The sequence below is a fragment of the Podarcis bocagei genome (assembly GCF_964188305.1).
Source record: "Podarcis bocagei genome assembly, chromosome: 12".
Taxonomy (NCBI): domain Eukaryota; kingdom Metazoa; phylum Chordata; class Lepidosauria; order Squamata; family Lacertidae; genus Podarcis; species Podarcis bocagei.
In genome coordinates this window covers 14,488,574-14,507,863 of record NC_138137.1, presented here as the reverse complement: position 1 = coordinate 14,507,863, position 19,290 = coordinate 14,488,574, and the positions used below count along the sequence as shown (strand labels likewise).

General features: G+C 44.4%; 1 protein-coding gene across 5 annotated transcripts in view; it reads right to left on the bottom strand.

Annotated features, from left to right (window-relative positions):
- Positions 1-19,290, bottom strand: part of CPNE4 (copine 4) — a 265,049-nt gene that overhangs the window by 45,253 nt on the left and 200,506 nt on the right. For all 5 annotated transcript variants that reach the window (XM_081164654.1, XM_081164651.1, XM_081164655.1 and 2 more), the window contains 2 exons: positions 17,274-17,357; positions 12,502-12,591 (listed from right to left, as the gene is read on the bottom strand). In XM_081164654.1, coding sequence (XP_081020780.1) covers positions 12,502-12,591; positions 17,274-17,357 — 174 coding nt within the window. The remainder of the gene's footprint in view (positions 1-12,501; positions 12,592-17,273; positions 17,358-19,290) is intronic.

Below are 19,290 nucleotides of genomic sequence, written 5' to 3'. Positions count from 1 at the left end.
TTCTCTCTCACTCAACTGGTAAGGCTGCCAAAATGTCTCGGCAAGTTTTTTGTTTTGTTTTTTAACAATAATTATTCTCTTTTTAATTTCTTTGTTTGTTCTCGTCTCTCCAGCAAAGGCTACCTCCTGTATATATATGATAACTCAGATACCACATCCCCCTTGAATGTTTTCTATCTCTATTTTTCATGCACTAGCCACCTGGTGACCCAGACACCAACCCCAAAGAGGGGACTTGTCTCATTCTTGGTCTAGAGTAGTGATGCAGACATTAACATGGAGGTGGAGATCATGAAAGGATCAGAAGCTTCATCTAGGAATGAACTGATAAAGGATTCCAGTGCAGGGAAAGGCCTCTGCCACATGGAAAACCATGTACCAGCGACAGAGTTCACCTGATTTTGATTTATTAGATTTCTAAGCTGCTTTTCATTCATGTGAATTGCAAAGCGGCTTACAAACAATAAACAACACTAAAGGTAAAGGGACCCCTGACCATTAGGTCCAGTCGTGACCGACTCTGGGGTTGTGGCACTCATCTCGCTTTATTGGCAGAGGGAGCCGGCGTACAGCTTCCGGGTCATGTGGCCAGCATGACTAAGCCGCTTCTGGTGAACCAGAGCAGCGCACGGAAACGCCATTTACCTTCCTGCAGGAGTGGTACCTATTTATCTACTTGCACTTTGACGTGCTTTCGAACTGCTAGGTTGGCAGGAGCAGGGACCAGGGAGCTCACCCCGTCATGGTGATTCGAACCACCGACCATCTGATCGGCAAGTCCTAGACTGTGGTTTAACCCACAGCGCTACCCGTGTCCCATGTACTAACCATAATTGAGCATCACAAATACAACATACATCATATAGTTGCTGGCATCCCTCTGTTTTGAGAAACAAGGGAGTGCACCTCCAGCGGTGAAGTCAAATTGCTGCATTAGCAGCACTGAAATGACCTCCCCGGGACCCAAGCCTGGGACGTGAGAATCTGTACTTAATATTCTTATAAGCCCTCCTTGCCCCCAAGAATCAGATACAGTAAGCCATTGATAAAATGGTCCAAGATGGCAAACAATCACAAATGATGGTACAACACTTCTGAAGCAGCTGCAGGTCCTTTGTTCTGCAGCCAAAATGGCAAGTAATATTTAAAGTAGGAATCTCATGTCAGTCCCCAAAGTGATGTAAAATCACGCTCCTCCAAATTTCTAGCGATTGCTTGCAGAAAACATCAAGGTTTAGTATTGTCAGGGAACTGCCATCAACTCAGAGACGAGAGATGGAAGGGCAGTTGTGTTATAGGGAGCCTCCGAAAATTTTGTGAAGCAGTTCCTCCTCCAGCGAGAAGGAAAGCCCCTCCTCCAGTGGAGAAGAGGTGAAGGGTCCAGGGGATGCTAGGGAGAGCCTCAACACTGAGCCTGAGCAAACCGGAAAGGCGGGAAGTACGCCCCTGCCAGTGCCCATTCTGTGCAGTAAGCTTTGGCGCAGGGAGGGAAGGAAAAGGCTGGGGGTGACGCGACTTTTATGCTGGGGGAGGTACAAAGACCGACCACTCCCAGATTCTGCTAGTGACTGAGCCAGACATGAACTTAGGACGCTCTTCACTGTAAATAGTTTGCACCAAGAATAAAGCCTGGAAAAGACAGGTCGGAGTCTTGCCTGTTTACTCTCGAGCAACCACACCCGCATCTGACAAGTATATTCAGGTGGTGCGATAGGACAGTGCGTCTGGCAGCTAGCCCAAAGGTTGGTGGTTTGAGCCCATCCAGGGACGGCTGTGGACAGGATTCCGGCTTTGCAGGGGGTTGGACTAGATGGCCCTTGAGGTCCCTTCTAACTGTACAATTCTATGATTCCATGCATTTGGGGGGCACACCTGCCCTTTCTGGTGAGTGGGCCTGGACTTCTGCCCCCAAGCCCTGCCTTGATGGCACCAGCAAACAGACCATTCTGGCTCCCAACTATTCTCCGTTCTGTCTTGGTTCCCAGACTTCCCAGAAGCAGAGCTGTTCCTATCATTTAATTGGTACATAATCTTTTTTTCTAAAAGGTCTGAGCAGCCAGAGATTTTAATTTAACTCTTCCTGGCAACTTCCTCTAGATATTAACTGTCAGAGCAGATAACAGAAATTTGGCGGAGAAGGTGATTTCGACAGAGGGGTTGATAAGAGACTTGTGGAAGATAAATGGTAATAGTGAACAGAACCAAGGGATGGGGAGGTTAATAGAATGCTGGGAGGGAAACCAGCTCAGAGGTCTGAGACAGAATAGGATGACAGTGGCCTAGTCAGAAATGGGTTTCAAAGAGGCAGAAAATGGATTGGTTCACAATTAACACATCAAGCACACATCTAAAGAAAATGTGGAGGGTTGAGTCATGTTGAGTATTAGCACAAGCCATTGTTCATGAGCTTTATTTCCACCATTGTGTATTGGAGGTGTGATGATGTACAAGGCGGTCATCAATCCAATTTGCTATCAGGCCCACTGTTAGTGGACTACATGGTTTGCAGCCAGGCCTGGTGTTAGTGGAAAGGCTGGTGTTAGGTGGAGGGCATGGGTGGCGCTGTGGTCTAAACCACTGAGCCTTTTGGGCTTGATGATTAGAAGGTTGGCGGTTCGAATCCCCATGATGGAGTGAGCTCCCGTTGCTCTGTCCCAGCTCCTGCCAACCTAGCAGTTCGAAAGCACGCCAGTGCAAGCAGATAAATAGGTACCGCTCCGGTGGGAAGGGAAACGGCATTTCCGTGCACTCTGCTTTCCGTCACGGTGTCCCATTGTGCCAGAAGCGGTTTAGTCAGGCTGACCACATGACCCAGAAAGCTGTCTGTGGACAAAGTATAGTGAATACTTCGCTAGATGAACCAATGGTCTGACTTGGTATAGGGTAGCTTCCTATGACCCATCTGAGCACAAATCCCAACTAGGAGGGCCACTACTTATTGGAACCACTCCAGTTCCTCTCTCTATCCCCCACAAGAGAAGCTGATTTGGCCATACCTCCTTCCTTCCTTCCTCCCGCCCTACATTTCCCAAGAGCACATCCTGATTTCGAAGACAACGAGGCCAGTGCTGCACACTGTACTAGGACTAGTAAAAGCAAGAGAGCAGCAAAGGACCAGGACTGAGAAGTTCTGTGTGCTAAGAAATCAAGTTTGGCCGGAGTCCGGCTTCAATTTCCATCCAAGGGAGTGTATCACGAAGAACAGAAGACAAAAAATAATTAACTACATACATTCTCCGATGGTGTGTGTGTAATTCATATTGAAATTCCCAAAGAACATTTTTTAAAGCATCGCTATAACGTTTATTTCACCGGCCCTCTTGGACTCATCTGCCTGATCTGGTGCTTGACCCCAACCAGTCTCTGACACATTCCTTCTGATGCTCACAAGCCTGTACCTGAACCAGACCCCAGATGCAGCCCAACATAGACTAAGCCAAGGCCTGATAATGTGAGCAGAAGGCCACTGGATGTAGACTTTTCCTCCATGGCTGCTACACAGAGAGACACTTATGAGGGCACGTTTTACCATATGTGGTAGACTTGTAAAAGGATAAAAGAGTACAGTGGTACCTCGGGTTACATACGCTTAAGGTTACATATGCTTCAGGTTACAGACTCCGCTAACCCAGAAATAGTACCTCGGGTTAAGAACTTTGCTTCAAGATGAGAACAGAAATTGTGCTCTGGCGGCACAGCAGCAGCGGGAGACCCCATTAGCTAAAGTGGTGCTTCAGGTTAAGAACAGTTTCAGGTTAAGAACAGACCTCCAGAACGAATTAAGTACTTAACCCGAGGTACCACTGTATTGGGATATGATATATAATGAATTGAAAAAAATGTTTAAACGTATATTTAAAAAAACAACAACAACCCAGGTGTCAGAAAAAGGCTATTTATGCATGCTACTACCGAGGCCCGTGTTTTGTTAGCTCAAAAATGGAAAGCGAGTGAGGTCCCAAACAAAAAAGAATGGCAACTTAAACTGATGGACTATGTGCAGCTTGCAGAATTAACTTATAGAATAAGAGAACAAGAAGAATGCATGTTTAAAGAAGACTGGAAAATGTTTACTGAATATATAGGTGAAAATTGTGTTTATTTAAAAACATTGGTAACATTAAGATAAATTCAACAGTGTAAATAAATTTTGATGGATGTAACAATGGAATATTGAATGGTTTAGTTCATGTAACATATTCAGGGATGTATGGTATGCAAAATGAACCATGGAAAGAGAAGAAGGGAAGTTATTGATTTAAGGTTGCTTAAATGAATACTTTGAAATGTAATTTAGAAAGTTTAATAAAAAATATTTTAAAAATGGAAAAAAGAGAGATACACTTATGATCCTTTCCCTGCTAATTCAGCACACACGTTATTTTGAACCAAGAAAATAAGCGTACTAGATTATAAAACATCATATGACAAGCCACCATATGGTGAATTTCAAAAATAGTAATTTGATATCGCCTGGCTGAAAATTATAGCAAAATGGAAGACAGTCATCCTGTTCATGATCCTACTGTGAAATCTCACCTAGTCTCCCTTTTTCTCTGTAGAAGACCTGGTTGTTCAGGTGGATTAAAAAGCCTTTTTAAAAACATGGCAAATTGAGAATGCTTAATGGCAGTAATGTTTAAATGGACAATTTTGTATTTCTCGAGGCCCTTCACTGCTCTTTTGTTAATTCAGCGCGCAGAAAATATTAAGTCCTGCTGGGATTTGAAGCGATAGATTTGACTGCCTGGGATATCTCTGTAAAAATGTTAAAACCATTATGTTGATATGATTGCTTATCAGAATAATGCTGTTCAGCTACTGATAATGTGTCAGACTGTAGTCTGCAGAATGGGGCAAAATATTGTTTATGTCTAGAATGTGCTATAGCTAAACTGGTATCTCCAAAAATTTTGGGGTGGATCTTCCAACAGTCCCAGCCAGAAAAGGAAAAGTTTCTTTGGGTGATACTTCATGGTAGACAAACCATGGGATTTGAGGGAAAGGGGCATGATATAGTACCACTGTTTTATAAAGGCCTGCTTGGAATGAACTGGTTTAAACACATTTTAAAGGGGGGGGGGGAGAGAGAGAGGCGGAGACGGCCTAAATAGAGAAAATGTAGCACCAGGGCTTTCAATCACCTCTGTCTAAATTTTACAATTTAATTACAGCAGGAGGAAATAGGTCATCCAATTTAGATATTTAACTGCTAGTCTTGAATACCTTACCAGGTACCTAGGTTGCCCAAATAGGACCAATTACTCTCATAATAATTGCAGGTCTGAAATTAAAGGCTTGGTTAAAGAAGGCTCCCGAGGCCAACATTTTGCACCTGGTATATGCAATCTTCTGAGTTTCTACAATGGTAGCAAGCAACGCGATGCACTAAAGTAATACATGTTGTTAACATCCCTTAACTGACACATAAACTAACACTGGGAGTATCAATGAACCAGAAGACTAAATACGATTCCACTGAAATGTCTCTAAGCAATAAAAGGTATTCATTTAACTTGCCAGTAGATGCAATTGGGAACCATCTCCTGTAAACCCTGCCTTTTCTCCTCCTTATCCTTCCTACCCCACCCTCTGCCACCATCTTATTTTCCTGCACCCCATTCTTTTTCTTACATCCTGCTCACCCTTCCTCTTGAACTTCTTGGATACTTTTTGGGAGAAGAAAAGCTCCCAGATGTTTACTCAGATCATGTGCAATCTTCCTTCCTGCCTCTAAAATGGGGGCATTGCAGGAGGAGAGTTAAGTTCTTACAATTGCTTGGGAGAAGAGGGGACAGACTTTGGGGCAACCAGAAGCTTTCTCATCATGGCAGCAGATCAGGGCATCTCCATTTAGATGGCTGTTTGGGACACAGGTGGTGCTGTGGGTTAAACCACAGAGCCTAGGACTTGCCGATCAGAAGGTCGGCGGTTCGAATCCCCGCAACGTGGTGAGCTCCCGTTGCTTGGTCCCTGCTCCTGCCAACCTAGCAGTTCGAAAGCACATCACAGTGCAAGTAGATAAATAGGTACCGCTTCAGTGGGAAGGTAAACGGCGTTTCCGTGCGCTGCTCTGGTTTGCCAGAAGCGGCTCAGTTATGCTGGCCACATGACCCGGAAGCTGCACGCCAGCCCCCTTGGCCAATAAAGCGAGATGAGCGCCACAACCCCAGAGTCGGTCACGACTGGACCTAATGGTCAGGGGTCCCTTTACCTTTTACCTTTGCATGGGCATCTTGGCTGCTCTGCCCCCCGGCAATAAATATTTTAAGACCGATGGCACTGCTATCCATTGTGAGAAGGAAGAAGAAGACACGGCACAATACAAAATGAGAATATTTTAAAACGTTTGCCATAAACCTAAATTACAGTGCGAGTTACACACTAGTGGCTCTCCTACAAGAAAGATTATACAGCAAGCCACCTGGCAAATTAAAGCCAGGTTCCCCCCCCCCCCCCCGACAAGAGATTAACCTTAGCTGAGAATGGTTATGATGTCAACATCTCATCAGGATTCCAACTCCGTTTTTAGAAACAGGAGGGTGTTCTTGATTTTTCTGTTCCCTTCATTAACTTTGGACACGATATGATTCTATTAAGACAGAAAGCTCTTAATACTTGTGGGAAAGCCATGCAACTGAGGGGTAAACTAACTAGACAGTTCAAGACACATGCCATTTCTTATTTTTTTTAAAAAGGAACAAGCAAGTGTGCAGGGAGGGGTTTAAATCCTTCCTCCTAGTGCCAAGATCCTAGTGAAAATTCTTCCCTCGCCCACCCACAGCTAATTAAGGAAGGGAAGCTGCCATTGGTGCTATTTCCTTTAAAATACAGTATACATGAAATGCAATTGTGTCTTTCTAGTATTATATGGTTCGATCCAGTTATATAGCTGGACCCAATATTGGGTCCAACAGTCAAGAAGGCAGTTACTGCATGTGCTGTTGAGGAAAATGAGGGGCAGATGGGGCTCGTTCACCTGAGAAGGTAGCCCATCTAGGAGAAGGAAAACTCTGATTATAAACCTCTGCTACCAGACAGCTATACTCATTCACAAGAAAGGCCTTGGGAGTAAACTCTGAGGAACAATCCAGAACCGATGCCTTGCATCTTGGGGAGAAGAAAGGGCTAAGGAATAAACCTTCCCCAAATCTGGAGTGCAGTGCCTAAGACAGTTGGATGATGCCTGGTACATCTCCTTCTAGCAACTCCTGTAGCCAAGCTAGTGCCAAATGTATTTGGTCCACACCAGCAGGTCAAGGTTGGGGGGTCTTGTCATCTGGGCAGACCAGGACCTCCATACAACACTGCCAAGGCCTGCGCCCCAGAAAGGTCAATTCACATGGGAGGCAGCAGTTATGAGTTAGCAGTCTCTGCAGCCACAGCAGGCGCTGTGATTCTCCAGCGGTTTGACTTCACCTTCCAGTGGCACACTCCATTGTCTCTTGAGACAGATGGGTGCCAACAACAGCAATATAGTTTGATCCTTAGAGCCAGATTTCTTGGATATATTACAGATCATGTTTGAGTGACAGAAAGTGAGATTTTGGAAAAGTTAAGTGCCCAGCGGATGTTTTTGGAGAGGGAATAAAGTTGGCTTCCTGTGCACAATCAAGTCCCAGCAGGCTGTAGACCCCAAGTGGTTCTGTGTAGCTTGTTAGTTCTCTGCTAGTTCTGAAGCTACCTGGTTTGCACTTCTCAAACTAATGTGCAGGTCGGAATGCAGTTACCATTCATTTTGGGGTTATCAGAGTATTGCAATGTAGATTTCAGCTCCAAAAAATAAATAAATACAAATCTTGTATAAAATCCACATATTAGGATAAAACACATCTAGAAATGCACACTTTTAGAGAAAACAAGATTAGAAATTCATGTTCATGGATTTTAATTGTATTTTCTCGCCAAAATTAAATTCATACGTAAATATGCGGGGGTTTTTGGTGTGGATTCTTTTAAAAATCACAGATGAATGCAAAAATGGGATGGAACAGACTTATGACTGAGTGCGCACAAAACTGACACAGGTCAGAAATAGATCAACCCATCCATTCCTAGTTCTGAGCTATCTCTTCTCACTCACACCAGGGATTCAGTGAGTGCACAGTCAGTTTGGAGTATACAGCCATTATTGCCAATGTAATATTATGATCATTTGTCTTTAAAGATGCCAGTTTTCCAATACTCTTCAGGCCTGGGTAATTTAAGAGAATCTAGGCTCTGAACCAAACTGTCACCCCTACACAAGTTCAAATTGAGAGAAAACGGAATACAGGCTTTTCAGCTTTGTTTTATAAGTGAGAGACAGAAAAGACAGATTTGCACTCACACAAAAATACTATTTAGCAGAAACTAATTTTATCATTTCTGTTTAAAGATGGTATCACTGATATCTAAACCAGGAAATGGCAATGAGCACAAAGACTTTAGGCACCAGCAAGACACAATCTTTTGGCTTTCAGGACATCAAAAGAGGGGATATGAATAATGTCATATCAAGGAGCTTCCGTAGATCACAAGCTCTGTTAATTTCAAAGTAATAAATGCATTCAGCTCTCTGATATTGATCTTTCATTACTAATAATGATGGATGTGAACTATTGGTGAGCATTCTTTTTCCACCCTCAGAATAAGCAAAGAACAGAAACTGTCCTGCAAATGAACAGTGGAGTAGACGTTCTTAAGTCTTAGCTTAAACTTGTACTGCTTGTGGCCAAAGGCCCTGCAAAAAATAATTAAATCCAAACACACCGAAAATGCTTTGTATGTGCAACATGGTTAATAAGAGGCAGACTCAAGGATACACACAAAACAAGGGATAATTAAAACATTCAGTATAACAAACAAAATTTAAAAACCACCAATAAAAACAAAATGATCATCATATCAGGGCATCACTATAGCTACCCTCTATGAAATTCTAATGGACCCATCTCACATGCTTAAATAAATATACCTGGATACTTACAGCTACAGTGGTAGCTCGGGTTACATACGCTTCAGGTTACAGATTCCGCTAACCCAGAAACAGTGCCTCGGGTTAAGAACTTTGCCTCAGGATGAGAACAGAAATCGTGCTCTGGCGGCGCAGCGGCAGCAGGAGGCCCCATTAGCTAAAGCGATGCTTCAGGTTAAGAACAGTTTCAGGTTAAGAACGGACCTCCGGAACGAATTAAGTACTTAACCCGAGGTACCACTGTACTTGGGAAGCTCCCCCCACCCCTCTCCAAATAATATGTTTCCCCAAGAACTCTCCCTTTCTTCTGCAAATAATAGCCCACTTCAGGCAATCTGATTAGGGGTTAGCTTGTGATTTGAAGAGGGGCCACAGTGTGGTGTCTGCTCACTCCATGACCTGGAAGGCATACTTGTGACATGGGGAGCCTCCTGTATCTGAAGTGGTTAATATTTCTATGTATAGAACCATATCCGTTTTATAAAACCACCTTCTTCTTATTATTTTTTTTTAAGTAGCTCATAAGATAGAAATCACTATGTAAAAAGGTAAAGGGACCCCTGACCATTAGTTCCAGTCATGGCCGACTCTGGGGTTGCGGCGCTCATCTCGCTTTATTGGCCGAGGGAGCCAGTGTACAGCTTCCGGGTCATGTGGCCAGCATGACTAAGCTGCTTCTGGCTAACCAGAGCAGCGCACGGAAACGCAGTTTACCTTCCCACCGGAGTGGTACCTATTTATCTACTTGCACTTTGACATGCTTTCGAACTGCTAGGTTGGCAGGAGCAGGGACCGAGCAACGGGAGCTCACCCCATTGCGGGGATTTGAACCGCCGACCTTCTGATCGGCAAGTCCTAGGCTCTGTGGTTTAACCCACAGCGCCACCCGCGTCCCTAAATCACTATGTATACCTTCCTAACCCCCTGACTCCAACTATGCTATCGTGCTCCTTTATTTCCAGGGGTGGGGGGTGGGGAGTGAGAATCAGTTTCTTTCTCCTTTGTCCAACCAGGATCAGGTGCAGAAACAACCTCTGGAACCCCCACTGTCTCTGAAAAGCCTCACAGCCTCAGGGACTCGAGACGTCCAGCATCATTCGTTTGTTTACTTGCTGCATCTTCTGCCCAGGTCTGCAGACTCATCAGCGTGTCAAGAGGCTGTAAGTTCTCTGTTTCCGAAAACATAGTGGGGCTGTGGCAGTGATCTGGAGAAAAAGCACCTGTCAGGCTGAAAGAACATGCTCGCCTGCCAGAAGCCAGCCAAGCAGAGAGAGCGAGGCTTGGAACGCCCTCATCCCATTATGGGCAGGAGCTATTCATTGCCACCCTTCACCCTCAGCCTGCCAGGTCTCTAAAACAGAAGAGTCCTTGGAGACCCAAAGAGTGGTGCCGTTATTTTATTTCCCTGATAGCGCATCTCCCAAGAAATCCAAGTTATTAGACCAGCTAATAGACGCCGCTTACACTGTCTTTTGAACTTCAAAGTGTCTCTGAGGCAGATTAATTGACACAAATCTATACTAGTAATTAAACCGACGAGTCCTTTGCAATATATATGGGGAATTATAGTAACCATTGCCCATGACATAGGGGACATGAGCCAGTTCGGATCACGAGTTCAGCTGCAACTTTTGCAGTGGGGAGAGTGTTGTCCCCTCCACTACTTGTGGAGGCTTAGAACCATACATTTCCAAATCATTTGTGGAGCCTTTATGAGAGTAGAAAAGACTGTAGACATTATGGCAGAACAGCCAACAGGAGTATGAATTTCTCCGGATATGCACAATGTTGCTTGCAATTTTGCGAAATATACACATTTCTGAAAGCAACACTCCCCCCCCCATTATCGTGCATTTTCATATGTTATTTCCACAAATGTGCCATTTATATACACACACTTTACACTAGTATCCACACTTTTGTACACGTTGTTTGGCTGGGGAACTGCACTGCCGAATTTGGAGAAGTGTGAATTTCAACAAAAGGCTGTGTTTCAGTTCACACCTTGCTTCGAAAAGTGTGAATTAGGTTAAGTTTGCCTCCCCCACCTCTAGTTGCAGGGCCCTGCAGCCCCTTTCAGCTGACTTTTCCACTACAGGCGAGAAAAAACTGAAGAGAGCTCAGGTTTCCTTTAGGTAAGGGTTGGCTAACGGCCAGTTCAAGGGGCTCATCCAACATCCCAAGCAAATAATCTCTGTTGCCCTCCAAGATCCTACAGGTGATTGTAAAAAGAAAAGGAAATGGGAGTGGTGGGAGGCACCAGCTGGGGAACCCCCAGAGGAAGAAGGCTCAGAGCCAGGGGATTGGTGGTGGGACAATGGTGAGTGGTCAGAGGGAGAAGAGGGGGAAGGAGGAGAAGGTGTCAGAAGCTGAAGAAGCAACAGGGTTTAGTGAGCAGGAAGAGGCTGTGGCAGAGAGCAGTCCAGACTCTGAGGCAGGAGAGGAGGGTGGCCAGCAGACAGAGATGAAGCAGGCTGCTGAAGAATCCAGGGAATGTCCAGCCCCGCTTCCCCCTGGTCTCCCAGAACATACAGAGAAATTAAGAGAGACGAGATGAAGGAGCCTCAGGTGGCTGGGGAGGATCCAAGGGAGGAGAAGCCTTAGAGAGCAGTGGAAGGCAGGGGCCTTCAAGCCTCACAACTGCCTCGCTGTGGCAAGACCTAATGGGAAGAGTTGCTGCGATCGCTAGGTCTGAGTTGTTTTGGTTTCTTTGAATAAAGAGTTCACTGACACCAGGTGTTTTATTGCTGAACCGGCTCTGGCTCCTGACAAGTGGGCACAGGGCAGAAGGGTGAAAATTGACCCTTCCCTGTTGATCAGCTTGATTGTTTGATGAGAAAAAGAGAGGGCAATAGCTCCCTCCCTCAACTGATCTGCATAGATTTCGTGTGCACATGCAGTGTGTGTCTGTGTGTTGTTGTCTAGACCTGCCTTTAACGAGGAATGGACACAGTGCCTCCACCCCAAAACCCCACCCCACCTCACTGATACTTTCTTGTCTCTGGGGGAAGAAGGAGACCTGCAGTTCCAGAATCAGATTCCAGAGCTGAGCCCAAACTCACATTAAAACTCCAGGGTGGTTTTAGACCAAGCTATTTTCTCTTTGTATTAATTCACTTGACCTGAAGATAACCCTTTTCGTGTGAAAGGAGGGCATAGGGGGAACAGCGCAGCCTGATTGCTCTAATATTGTTCGGATTTTAGATAGATCAGTTTTTGAGCAGCATGCCTGCAAAGCTGATTGACACACGTGGGCCCCTTATTTTTGCTTTCTGAAATATTTCAATTTTGTTGGCTTAAGTGGTGTTACACTGAGAGACCTTTTACAATATTATGCACAATCATTAAGGAAATGTACTGCTGTGTGGGTTTCAATTCAAACTGACAAAGCATAAATAATTCTGCAAGATGATGTACTTCAAGTCAAAGGAGTGTGTGTGTGTGTGTGTGTGTTTAGTGGCAGTCTTTAATTTCGAAGTTTTTAAAGAAAATGTTTTTTTAATAGGAAAAAAAACTTGTTCCACACTTGATAAGAGACCACCAACCTTCAGCCTGCGATCCTGATCTCCGCTGCAGAGTGAATTTACAGACACCTTAAATGACTTCCAGGCTGGATTTAAGTTATTCATCACCACCTATGAATGAGAAGGAAAGGACTATAAACATATTTCAAAACCAAAATGCTAAACATCAATAATTATCACTTGCAAATGAAGTTCTATTATCACTTTAAAAAAAAACCTGAGCAAAAGAAACAGTATCTTTAGGCATTATTCATTTTTTGTATACTTTTTGTGGCTATATGCTAGGCAATCAAGTCAACATAATATTGAGCATGCTTCTTGTTATGTTCTATTTGATAATTTATTTTGTCTTTGGACGCCTTTCGAAAGTCCATTAAAATCAGTGGGAGTCAGTTAAAAAACAAACAAACCCAAAGGATTGTACATCACAAAATGAGAAAACAGAACACAAAATGGGAAAACAAGATAAGGATTGAAAAGTCTGAAAAACAATCTGAACAGAGAAAATAAATTTGCTTTATGGGCAAATTTACTAGCTGGGGGGGGGGGAATTCACACTCCCCTAACTACTGACCATGCTCTCCAATTAAATACTGGAATTTCCCCCATCTTCTATCCCTGTTATATGATCTAAGCCAGCCAACATTGTTGAAGCACTGTGCAATGGAATCAAGGAGTGACAGCGGCAACGAAGCTGCTTTGCTAACATATGGGCAAACACATACAGTGTTAGTCCTTTAAAAGAGGCCCCATGGATACAGACTACACATGTTCCACGGGGCCTCTTTTAAAAGACTCACCCTGTATATGAACAGAGAGAGGAGAATTACCTGTTGCCAAAGGAGCTGAAAGCCTATCTATGGCAGTGGTACATGTTTCAGGTGAGGGAGCTGCCTGCAAGCCTAGATAAGCTTTCCCCTTGGAGCAGCTCAAGAAGGTCAACGCTTGCTAAATAGCATGGTATGTGAGGAGTGAAGAATGTCTATCTCATTTGGAGGAAATAGGGAAGTAACAAATGTCCCTCAGATTGACATTTCTGGCTCTGAATGCGACTGGCGATGCACAGAATAATGGCTACTGGTGGCTATATATCTGTTTGGACCTAAACAGCCACCTCTCACTGAGGTCCAGCGCCGAGGGCCTTCTGGCGGCTCCCTCGCTACGAGAAGCCAAGTTACAGGAGACCAGGCAGAGGGCCTTCTTGGTAGTGGCACCTGCCCTGTGGAACGCCCTCCCACCAGATGTCAAAGAGAAAAATAACTACCAAACTTTTAGAAGACATCTGAAGGCAGCCCTCTTTAGGGAAGCTTTTAATGTTTAATAGGTTACTGTATTTTAGTTTTTTGTTGGAAGCTGCCCAGAATGGCTGGGGAAACCCAGCCAGATGGGTGGGGTACAAATAATTTATTATTATTATTATTATTATTATTATTATTATTATTATTATTATTATTATTATTATCATCATCATCATCATCATCTCACCTTGCCTACTGAATCACTTCTGTGAGGGGACCTTTTGGCTGCTATGAGCGCCCTTCAACAAATGCTTATATGTGTGTATATATTTCAGAGTACTGTTGGCAACAACATAGCTCACTATTGTGGAAACACTAGAATAAAGATGGATTAAGAAACGAGAGGAAAGAAAGCACCCACCACCCATCACTTTAAACGTACAACTTGAGGAGCCTCAGTGGAAGTCTTGAATAACCTTCCCCAAATGATCACGTGAGCAGGGAAATGGAAAGAGTTGGGCCACTAATCATTTGTGACGTGACTGGTACTATCCAATACGTGGCTGACATAGCTACATTCCCCCCAGCAACTGCACCATTTTGTGAATTACTATTGTTCGCTTACTTCTCCTGAGGCCAGGCACATGCTTAATGTGCTACTGAAGCGCAGGACTGCTGACGTGACAGAGCAGAATGGCAAAACTGCCTCTTCTTCCACAGAGAAATGCCCAAGAGGTTCATACGACTTTTTATTTCCCCCTCCCATCCACCTTTGTTTAGATCACTTCTTTGAAGTGTAGTCCCCTTTCCGAGTGGAATGAGGTGCCAAAACACATCCTCCCAATTAATGGGGTACTGCTTTCTTCCCAGACCAGAGCAAAGTGTTTCCTTTTGTTCCTGTTGAGCAAGGCTACTTCTCTTCAACTACATGGGGACAGGATATTATGCGGGTCTTGCTGGATCCATGCTACCACTAGTCATGAGTGGTTGGTGTATGAGGCAGTGCCACAGAGGAGCACTCACACACACCCAACATTGGCATCACTGTCACTTAGTGAGACTGGATTGGCTCTGCTGTCATTCTTGCATAGTCCCTGCACAATCTTTGTAAGCAACAGCAGTGCCATTGTCCGAAGGGCAGCCGCAGCACACAAGACACTGGTAAAACACTAAAAGTCTAGCACATGGGTAGGCAACCTAAGGCCCGGGGCCCGGATCCGGCCCAATCGCCTTCTAAATCGGGCCCGCGGACTGTCCGGGAATCAGCATGTTTTTACATGTGTAGAATGTGCCCCTTTATTTAAAATGCATCTCTGGGTTATTTGTGTGGCCTGCCTGGTGTTTTTACATGAATAGAATCTGTGCTTTTATTTAAAATGCATCTCTGGGTTATTGGTGGAATTTGTTCATATTTTTTCCCCAAAATATAGTACGGCCCCCCACAAGGTCTGAGGGACAGTGGACTGGCCCCCTGCTGAAAACGTTTGCTGAGACTTCCGGGTTGGCGCGATCTGGAAATGGCGAATTCCCTCCGAGCTGCGGAGGGAATCGGCTCAACTGAGGACGGGTCTTGCCGCGCCGGCGACGCGGGGACCCTTAGAAACCGCAGGCGCTGAAGCCTGCGGACTAGAAGACTCGGTGGGTGCCTTAAGTGCCCCCCGACCCACGAAGAGCCTTTTTAAAGGCTGCGGAGAGGGTACGGAGGGTGGCGTGGCGCTGAGAGTCGATCGCTACCTCGGTTGAGCGGAGCCGCGAGCCATGACTGGAGAGCGCTGACTTCCTTCCTTGAAATTCGGACTGAAAAGAATAACCCGTGAGTAAGATGAAATTGGACTTTAAGAATATTTTCCTGTGAATTTGAGACGACCGGGGGGTGTGCTAAAGGGAAGTCCGCACCCCCCCTCTTGCAGACGATCTAAAGCAACAATAGAAGAACTAAGCTGGAGAGCCTACCCTTTGTGGGGTGAGTTAAAAAGACTTTTACTTCCGAGATTTGGCAAAAAGAAATTTTGAGCTGGAGTGAAAGAGTGGAATTTTAGAAGTCTTTTTTCTGTTGTATGCAACCCCCCCTCCCGGGCCCGGGAGCGTCCTGTATTGGAGCTTGTGGAAGAGGAATGCGGAGTTTGACAGCTGTCAAAGCTGTCAAACGGACAGTTTAAAGTTGAAAAATTGTTATCTAAGATCCCTCTGGATTAAAACCAGTTAAAATTGAACTAAAATTGTTGGAAACAAAGTAATAACAACAAGTCAGGGGATTATTGGAGAAAGATTATTAAGTAACCAGATTCCCTCTAGGGGGAACTCTGTGACATTACAATGGCTGTGGATGGAAAGTTACTAGTGGAAATCGAAAGAATGTTTCATTTGGTGGGAATCTTACAAGAGCAGAGTCTGGCTATGAATAAACAACTCATGACCTTGACTTCTGGAACAAGCAGCTCTGCTGAATGTATTGAGGACCTGAATGAGAAAGAAGCTGCAGCTGAATTGGAAATGATAACTCAAGAAGTGGAGGAGACTAAACAAGGAGAACTGAAAGCAAAGATGGAAAGTACCAACCAGAAGCTTACACCAGTGGAATATAAGCAAGGAGACTTTTGGATTACATTCACTACAAATCTGCGAAAGATGCAAAAGACGAAGGAGGAGGCCCCGGGAGTATATGGAATACAAGAACTCAAAATAAAGAATAAATATGTTTGGGGCCTCCACACTGACTCTGAAGATGCATGGCTTGAGGAACTTTTGCAGCAGCTGTTTTCAAATGTCCTTGTGGGAAGACAACCTGGTTTGATGGGGACAGAACTCCTTCGAGATTCGACGACCAGTATAAAGGACTACCAACAAGACCGGCGGAGAGGGACTGAAAGAGACTTGAAAGCCTCGGACGTGAGGAATCCAGGCTAAGAACTGTTATTTTGGACATGTACTGGGGAAGGGATGAAAACCGGGGGTGGGAGGGAGGGAAGAATAGAATGTTAAAAACACTCAGGACTTTTGGGTTCAGTTAATTTGACTTTTACCTAAGACAAAATGGGAAATCGACGGAAGGGAATTTGAGTCCAACTTAGAAAAACTTTTGTTATTTAATAAAAGAGGTAATATTAAGATGGTTAAGAGGAGAAATACCAATTTGCTGACATAATTATGGGAATGGGGATGCATGAAGGGGGGTGGGGGGAAGTTAAGGAACAGGGTTAAGAAAGTAGGATTTTCTGAAATTATACATGTTTTTGTTTTTTGTCTTTTCTGTGTCTGTTATGTATTCATAAAAGGTGAAAAACCAATAAAAATTATTTAAAAAAAGAAAAGAAAAAGTTTGCTGACCCCTGGTCTAGTAGTTTATATTATTTCAAAAGACCCTAAATCTCCCCCACAACAACAAAATTATAAGCCTACCAAGGGAGGGGGGGCCACAATAATGCAAAACAAAGTAAAAGAGGGTTGCTTTTGAACATCCTATAAAGTTCAATGTAAGTAAAAACAAAAAGAGCCCTCTCTTCCTTGCCCTAGACAGCTGTGCCCAGCTGATTTCAAAACGGGCTCATTTCTCACCTCAGTCCTGTGGACGAGCTGCTGAGTGGCATCATCATTCATCCGGAAAATTTCCAGAAATGGATCGGATTTGCTGAAGAAATCCTGAAATCAAAACATGTAGATCGTTATTCTTCCAGGCTTATTTGATTTTATCCACACAATCTCTCTGCTCCCCCTCCTGAAGGAAAATGAAAGTTCATTCCATTGTAGAGTGACATTACCAAAATGTATCACCAAAAGAAGAGGAAGAGTTGCATAAAATTTGCATATGCTTGTTTATGCGTACACCTGTATGTTTAGAAATAATTCCTATAATTTAAATAAAAGCACATTGCATCTCACCATAGTGCGCCTTCTCAGCCCGCTAAGAGGAAACTTCCAGGCCCCTGCTCTCCCTTGGTCTGGTTTGTTATCTTGAATGAAGCCTTCAACTAGGTTGCTTTTCAAACAGAGGATGCCTTCAAATACAGGACTATCCTCTGACAGACCTTGGAACAGAGGACACAACTCTTTCCAGTAGGACACATGACCACACTATGGCCAAATCAGTACCATGCATTTAGATGCCCCACGATACAACTTTAACTGTCATGGCTTCCCCCAAAGAATAATGGGAACTGTACTTTGCTAAGAGTGCTGAGAGTTGTTAGGAAAGAACTGTAGCAGAGCTATAGTTTGAGGAGTGCTTTATCAATCCTTCTTCCTAGGGAACTCTTTGGGAATTGAAGATCTGCGAGGGGAAGAGAGAGGTCTCCTAGTAATTCTCAGCACCACCAACCCCAGGATTCATGACTGTTAAAGTGGTAAAATAGTGCTTTTAATGTATGGTGTGGATGTGACCTGTTTCTCTTTAATCTCTGAGTAAATAGGCCTGCTCTCTTCCAGGTGGCCCTGATTTTGACTTACAGTGGATGGCAATCCAATAGGACAAAGGCCTCTATCAGAGAGGGTTCTAGATGTGCCTCTCTAGGAGGTGAGAGTCAAGTCACTAGGATGGTAGTGTGGCAATATGTCCTACTTTGCGAACAACCCTTTGTTTGAAGGCTGCATCCAGTTATTTTTCAGTTGCTAAATCTTCCTTGAGAGCCAGTGTGGTGTAGTGGTTAAGAGCGATAGACTCGTAATCTGGTGAACTGGGTTCGCGTCTCTGCTCCTCCACATGCAGCTGCTGGGTGACCTTGGGCAAGTCACACTTCTCTGAAGTCTCTTAGCCTCACTCACCTCACAGAGTGTTTGTTGTGGGGGAGGAAGGGAAAAGGAGATTGTTGGCCGCTTTGAGACTCCTTCGGGTAGTGATAAAGCGGGATATCAAATCCAAACTCTTCTTCTTCTTCCTCACATATAGCCAGAATCCTGCTTCTGAACAGAGTAACCTCCCACCTTGCTGTTTTTCAGTTCCAGAAAGCATCATAGAATGTTCAGTCATACAGATACCAGATTTGTGAAATTCTTCTGCTTCCAAAGGCGAGGATTCATGTGAATTTGACACCTGCACAATGGCACATCCATATGGAATGCCCACACCAAAGGCAACATTATGTGTGTGGGGAAGAGGAGAACACCTGCTCCTTCAACCATAGGGTGGCTCTCAATCTGTCCCTTCTTGTCAGGTTTCCCGTGACTATAAATTGCAGCAAGATTCGTAGCACTATTTTCAGGTTCGTTGAGACTCGGTATTAACTCTGGCCTTTTAGTCCAAAAGAATTGCCTGCTTGTATATTGATTTCCACTATGAAGGCTGCTTCACCCATAGGGCTGGATTCAGACTCAAGTCATAGTTAGAGTAGACCCATTGAAATCTATGGAACTTTATGACTAAATCTGGATTCAACCCATATGGCGGGCTCTGCCAACCTAGTACACTCCAGACACTTTGGAGTACATCTCCCAGGATTGCTGGGTGGGGCAAATGAGAGTTGCAGAAGATGGATTTAGGGAAACATGACTGGTTCTGCCCCCCCCCCAGATGCTGAGCCAAGGGGGTACCTTCCCACCTCCTTCCCAAAGCCTAGTAAGCCCTTGCTTTGAGAAGGAA